Below are 7,642 nucleotides of genomic sequence, written 5' to 3'. Positions count from 1 at the left end.
ATATTTAAGTTATCTCTACCAATTTTTTATTTATTAACCGTGTAATTAAAAAACTATGTAAGTTTTATACTTTTATTGTGTGTTTGCATTTTTTTGTCAATGTAAACCATCATTACGAGTACCACTAGCTAGCTCTTTGGGTGTGACACACAGTTCCCACTTCCCACCAATGAAGTGCGAAAAATATTTCATTTCTTTGTTCAGACTTCAGATGATCGATGGAGATTGCAACTCACCCGTGTCCATACGATATTGAATCTTTAAAATCACTTTCTGAACTTGATTTCAGTTATAGGTATACACTTAAAATCTACCGTTTCTTAACAATGAGAGCTAGTTCTATTGTCTCAGGGAAGATATTTTCTACAAATAAAACATTAACAATCCTTGTCGACCTTTATTATTCTAGCACTTTTTGAACGGAAGTTCTGTATAGTCAAGGAAGATATTTTCTACAAAAAAAAAAAAAAAACAGGGGTCCTCATTGGCACATATCGTCATTACTAAGAAATAGCATCAGTCTATTATTTTCCATCTATTATCATTTTGCACTTTTTCAAAAGAACAGCACTATGTTTATAAAAAATCATACAACAATAAATTCATGCAGCAATAGAAAAAGTACCGTGCTGTGTTTTATATTCAATACCTTCATCCATATATTCAATTGTTCGGTATTCTTATTTTCCCTAAACATACTTAATAATGACGAAAACTAAAATTATGAAAATTGAATACTACTCTTTCAAAAGGACAGAGCACATCATGCATGAGCCACTTGCTATAAAAGGATTCACGCCATGCCTCACTTTAGCACATGATCTCCAACATTACAAGGCATGTCACAAATAAACTACAACTTGCTAGCTGTTTCAGTGAAAGTGTAATAAGGAGACACATTTGTGTTCCTTAATTTCGCTCGAACCTTTAGCTTCCTCCATTTTCATGAAAAGTACGCTACCACAGTCCAAATATTGTTTACATATCTCAGTAAGAATATTTCATATAATTTTTTATTTTCTTTTTCTTTAACGATGCGAATATTTTTCTGTTTTCATCTCATATATCGTATATCGTTTATAACTTTAAGATGTTATTGTACCATATTAACATGTTATTAGGATCCTTTTTGTTTTCTTTTGCCTTGTTATTATATTTGCAGTAAAATACAACATGAGCAAAGTTTGGCTTCTTGTCCTTGTCATCCTCTACAGTGGTTTTCCCTCAATAGGAACCACCACTACCGATTCTACATCACCAAGTGCCGTTAACATAGGGGCAATTTTATCCTTCAACTCAACAATTGGCAAAGTGGCTAAAGTTGCTATACATGCAGCAGTGGATGACATAAATTCCAATGCAACAATTCTCAATGGAACTAAGCTTAATATAACATTGCTAGACACCAAACTATCCACTGGATTCCTAGGAATCATTGATTGTATGTCCTTTTCAAACACATCACCCTTTTCCCACTTCATTCTTTTGCCCGTTTTTCCCCACAAAAACATTATATATCCCAGTCACTGTTTTGTTGGTTTTTTTTTATTACAGCATTTTTGTTGATGGAGAAAGACACTGTGGCCATAATTGGTCCACAGTACTCAGTCATGGCACATGTGATTTCACACATAGCAAATGAGATGCAAGTGCCTCTACTTTCATTTGCAGCAACGGATCCTACACTGACTTCACTGCAGTTCCCATATTTTGTTAGGACAACACAGAGTGATCTGTATCAGATGGCTGCTGTGGCAGAAATTGTTGATCACTTTCAATGGAGAGATGTCATAGCCATTTTCGTCGACGACGATCATGGAAGAAATGGGATAGCTGCCTTGGGGGACAAGCTAGCAGAGAAACGTTGTAAAATATCATATAAAGTACCATTTAAACCAGATAACATAAGCCACGAAGAAATAAACAGCGCATTAGTTAAGGTAGCTTTAATGGAATCAAGGGTAATAGTCCTTCACATATACCCTTCTTCAGGACTAGAAGTGCTCCATCATGCAGCTCAGTCACTTGGCATGATGGGAAGTGGTTATGTGTGGATAGCCACAGATTGGCTTTCCACAGTACTAGATTCAGAACCATCCTTGTTCTCATCTTCAGCCATGAATGACATCCAAGGAGTTATCACCTTGCGCATGCATGCACCAGATTCAGACATGAAAAAACAATTTGTTTCTAGGTGGAAAAAACTGAGCCAAAAAGAAGATTCTAATCAGGACCCTTTTGGGGTAAATATCTTTGGTCTTTACGCCTATGACACTGTGTGGTTGCTTGCTTCAGCACTCGATTCGTTTTTTAAGAGTGGTGGAACTTTGTCATTTTCAAATGATTCAAGCCTAAACATGTTAAGAGGGGACAGCCTTAACCTTGATACTATAGGGGTCTTTGTTAATGGTAGCATGTTGCTTCAAAAGATTTTAGAAGTGAACAGAACTGGTTTAACAGGCCAAATGATGTTTAGTCCTGATGGAAACTTGGTGCATCCATCATATGAAATCATTAATGTGATAGGCACTGGAATTAGGAGGATTGGTTATTGGTCTGAAACCTCGGGTCTTCACACTGGGGAAGGTCCTAATCACTCCAATTTCAGTGAGGGACTATTTGGTGTCATCTGGCCTGGCCAAACAACTCAAACCCCGCGTGGTTGGGTTTTCGCCAGCAATGGAAGACACTTGAGAATTGGGGTGCCACTCAGAATTAGTTACCGCGAGTTTGTGTCAAAAATCGAGGGAACTGAGATGTTTGGTGGTTATTGCATAGATGTGTTTACTGCTGCACTGAACTTGTTGCCTTATCCGGTACCATTCAAGTTTATTCCATTTGGTGATGGTAAAACCAACCCGTTAAATTTAGACCTTCTTCACATGATCACAACTGGTGTGAGTATAAAAGCTTTCGTATATACTCTGTCATCATTTTGCGAATCATGCTGCTTTGATTTGTTTTAATTTCTTACATTGAAATTGCTTATTTTATTATGTGCAGGCCTTTGATGCTGTGGTGGGGGACATTACCATTACTACAAACCGAACTAAGATAGCGGATTTTACACAGCCATATATTGAGTCTGGTCTAGTTGTTGTGGCTCCTATCAAGAAGCTGAAATCAAGTGCTTGGGCTTTCCTCACACCATTCACTCCAATGATGTGGTTTGTGACAGGAATGTTTTTCTTGGTGGTTGGAGCTGTTGTGTGGATTTTAGAGCGTCGCATAAATGATGACTTTAGAGGCCCTCCTAGAAGACAATTTGTCACCATTGTCTGGTAATCAAGTGGCAAAACAATTTTGAAATATGGCCTTAACTTTTTTTATTGGTTCATATGATCACTAGCATGATTTATCTATTGCTGACATCTTTATCATTTATTTCTGCAGGTTTAGCTTTTCAACCCTATTTTTTGCACATAGTAAGTTGTTGGAACTTTTTTTTAATGTAGTTATCCTTGATGCTTTCCTCGTGTACAGAACAGAAACTCAATTTTTACCAGACTGTAAAGATCAATCAACCAAAAAGGTTTATGCTATTAACATCCAACACGTTTTCTAACAAAATTTTCATTTCCATCTTTAGAAACAAAAACTCATGTTACCTTGTAAAAAATGATGGTGTACATTTAAAGTCTTACATCTCAGAAAAACACCTTCTATGCAGGAGAGAAAACTGTGAGCACCCTTGGTCGATTAGTGCTAATAATATGGCTTTTTGTGGTTTTGATACTCAACTCAAGCTACATTGCTAGCCTCACCTCCATCCTAACCGTGGAACAACTCTCTTCCCCGGTTAAAGGAATTGAAAGCCTAGTAATAAGCAGCGACCGCATCGGTTTCCTGAGGGGTTCATTTGCTGAGAATTATCTGACAGAGGAGCTCAACATACACAGGTCCAGGCTTGTTCCTCTCAACTCGCCATCAGAATATGAAAAAGCCTTGAAGGATGGTCCTGCTAATGGCGGTGTTGCTGCAATAATAGATGAACGTGCGTATATGGAGCTCTTCCTAGCGACCAGATGTGAATTTGGTATCGTTGGTCAAGAGTTCACCAAGATGGGATGGGGTTTTGTAAGTATATAAATCCATTTTCTCTTATGTTAAACTCAACATCAAATATACCAAATTCATCATTCAAAGTATTAAGATAGGTGATAGGTGGTTGAAAAATTCTAAAAATATTCTTCTCTAAAATTGAAAAGTATTGTATACAAAGGATGTGCATATTCCATCATGTGTACTTCATTTTTCTTTTTTCTAATAGCCCACTCTCTCTCGAAGTCTTCAAAACAAAGTTTGGCATATAGGCACAGAAGATACATTTCACTAGTGGAAATGAAGGTGGATTTTGCACTGATGTCAAAATATTAGAAAATCTATTTTATAATCTTAAAAGGGCATCAACCTCTTCCTTGGAAGACTTTCACAAAAAAAAAATTAAAAAAATCCTAATATTAATCCAAATAGTCTAATCCACTACGCAACACAGTCAAGTCAACCAGGGAGCTACTTTCCTAGTGGAAAACCCACACAGCATATCCATAAGACCAATGTAAATACTTATACCACACAGTGCTATAAAGTGCTGATTGTTTATCTCTATCTACCTACTAGACAGCTTCATCATAAAAGTAAGAAATTCATAGTGTTATATATGGTCATCACATTGTTGACAGCAACATGGCTTGAACATGTTTTAAATGTGTAACATGCAGGGCTTCCCAAGGGAATCTCCCTTAGCAATTGATATGTCAACTGCCATCCTAAAACTATCAGAAAATGGTGATCTGCAAAGAATTCATGACAAATGGCTAACAAGAAGTGCATGCAGCTCAGAGGGTGCAAAACAAGGCATAGACAGACTTGAGCTAAAAAGCTTTTGGGGTCTGTTCCTACTGAGTGGCATAGCATGCTTCATTGCTCTCCTTTGCTATGTTATTAGAATGGCCTACCGTTTTAGCAGGGATTCCAATAGTAATAACATTGAATGCTCATCACTCTCTGCTCGTCTTCGATCGTTCCTTTCCTTTGTCAATGAAAGAGAAGGGGAAGACAAATGCTGGCCAAAGACAAGGAGAAAGGAGAAGTGCTCTTGTAGAAAGGTAGTGCATGAAGATGGATCTTTGGATGACTCAACTGTTCGTGTCCACATTGAAAATAATGTCACTGCCCAAGATTAACTATTATAACCTATGCTAAATCTAGGAGCACTTGTAATTTAAATGGACAATATTTATTTAATAATAGCAAATATGTTCATAGTGAGCACAAAAGGTTGGGTTTGACTCATTCTTGATTTAATCGTTAAGTATGTTTTTTCTATTATTGTGTGAAATATGTGTGTGTGGCACATACTAAAAATAAGAGAGATATGTTCTTCTTACACCAATGACACCTAATGTCTCTATGGGATAATTAACTAGGTTAGGCATGACCTTAAGAGTGTGATTACCCCTCAAAATTTTGATGGTTTTGTCTACCTATTTGGAAAAGGTTCATGGAGCTTTACATGATTTTACTAAATTGTTGTGAATAAGAAATTTCCAAAATAATGAAAGATTGTATCTTTTTATAAAACTAAAATATGTGCCGCTTTAAAAGGTTTTTTTATTTTCTCACCAAAAGATTTGAATTGATCTACAAAATGATCGAAATTGCATATATATATATATATATATATATATATATTGTGAAGATAACAATTGTGTAAATAAGTTTGTCTCTCATAGTCCTAGCATACAAGGTTTCTTTTGGTGGTATTTAATACCTACTTTCATTAGGGAGGATTTTTCCATAATAGATATGATCTTTCATCATTTAAGTTCAAATGATTGTACATGGGTTTGGTTCATGTCCTCCCATGCTTTTGTTTTCTTTATTCTATTAATAATATTTGGGTTTGATGCAAATGATATATAGTGTTTGGAGTGTTAACCTAATTATTTGTGGTTAATTAATGTTGTGAGAAGGAGGAGAAGGAGAAGGAAAAAAGAAGACAAAGTTATTAAGAGAAATTTAGTGATAAATAACATTTATAATTAAAGAATTAGTCTTTATAATTAACCTGAAAAACAAGTGATTCATGTCATACAGTAAAATATGACTTTTGTTACTATTGTATTTGTAGTATTTATTTCATCAATCACACTAAAATATGCAATGACATCTTTTTTGGCACATTCATTATTCATGGTAGTTTCCTGGGTATATAGCAAGTTGCTGGATTAGACGGCAACGTGAGCACAAAAGAAAGTCGCCCAAAAATGGGCATCGTGCTGCAACAATTATCTAAAGAAAGGGGTGATTTTCAAACTATGAGATAATTTAAGATTGTTCAAAAAAATATTTGAAGTTACTTGTAACCATTTTTTTTTCTTTCTTGATTGCAAGATATCCTTATAACTTACTAGACTAATCTTTTTGAGTCATAAAAATTATCTAAGTAGGTTTTGCTTTTTTTAAATAAAGTGGGTTTAATTTCAAATTGATTATGAATCTAAAATTGATTTTAAATATACTTTTATATGTTTGATTTTACATTAGAGAAAAATTCATAATTGATTTTGAGTTTATAATTAATTATGATTTGAAACAGTTTTTAGCTGCTTGTATTAGATTCAAATTTTTATATTAAATTTTACTTTTAACTTGATTTTATAATAAAAATTAAAAACATTTAAACATTAATCAAATAACTTCAAAATTAATTTTAACTAAAATAAATTTCATTCAAAGTCATTTTTCAATGATTATACAAGAACATGCAAAATCTTTTTCCTGAGCATGAGCAAATATAATAATAACTTTTTAACTTATTTTAATAAATTATATAAAAAATTACTATGATAATTTTTTATTTATTTTTCTCTCAATAAATTTTGTAGCCAAATTTATCAAGAGGTTTATATTTAATAAGTAGTTATTAGGAAATAAAATACAACTAAATTATTTACATAAACATACCCATAATTTTTTTGTCTTAAATGTCACGGATGTCTTCTATTTTATTAGGTGAAAGACTAATTTCATTTAAAATATTTAACTAATATTAATCCAAAATTTATTTGCACACAATAAAAATAAAAAATATTCTCCCATCAAATAAATAAGTATCACTCGTATAAATATAATAAAATCTAACAGAGGATCAATCCTTTAATTACATACTCATAATCTAATTTGTGTTATCACATTAAATAAATAATTCTCAAAGAATACAATAAGATTTAACCCCCAATCCTTTGGTTAAATACCCATAATCTAATCTGTGTTGTCATTGGAGTTTGTTTCCATCCAGCTTTGGTAAGTAGTGACACTCTGTTCTGTAGTTGCACCCATTAGAGGGGGGGCCCATTAGTCATTTTGCCATTAATTTATGTGGGAAAGTGTTGTCACTTACCGTCCCATTCACCAATCACGTGTTTTCGTTTCATTTTCACGCTTCCCATGTCACAACATTCCCTCGGAATGATTGTTTGAGAAATTCATTTATTTTTTATTTATAAATAGCATTAAAATTCATAACAATTAATTAGAGAAGCTAATCGTTTTAACTAAACATGATTTCTATCGAATGAGTCTAAATTAATTAAACATAATATATGTTTTTTATATCTATCTCTGATTTCTAAGCTTA

General features: G+C 33.7%; 1 protein-coding gene across 1 annotated transcript; it reads left to right on the top strand.

Moving 5' to 3' along the window:
* The first annotated feature begins 828 nt into the window (after positions 1-828).
* Positions 829-5,395, top strand: LOC114367168 (glutamate receptor 3.6-like). Its single transcript, XM_028324281.1, has 7 exons — positions 829-990; positions 1,163-1,441; positions 1,555-2,897; positions 3,004-3,281; positions 3,394-3,425; positions 3,671-4,077; positions 4,722-5,395. Exons 2-7 carry the CDS (start codon positions 1,174-1,176, stop codon positions 5,184-5,186), a joined length of 2,793 nt encoding a protein of 930 aa, XP_028180082.1. The 5' UTR covers positions 829-990; positions 1,163-1,173; the 3' UTR covers positions 5,187-5,395.
* The last annotated feature ends 2,247 nt before the right edge of the window (positions 5,396-7,642 follow it).

The sequence above is a fragment of the Glycine soja genome, chromosome 9 (assembly GCF_004193775.1).
Source record: "Glycine soja cultivar W05 chromosome 9, ASM419377v2, whole genome shotgun sequence".
Lineage (NCBI taxonomy): Eukaryota > Viridiplantae > Streptophyta > Magnoliopsida > Fabales > Fabaceae > Glycine > Glycine soja.
The sequence above is the reverse complement of the archived record's forward strand: the minus strand, read 5'-3'. Positions and strand labels throughout refer to the sequence as shown.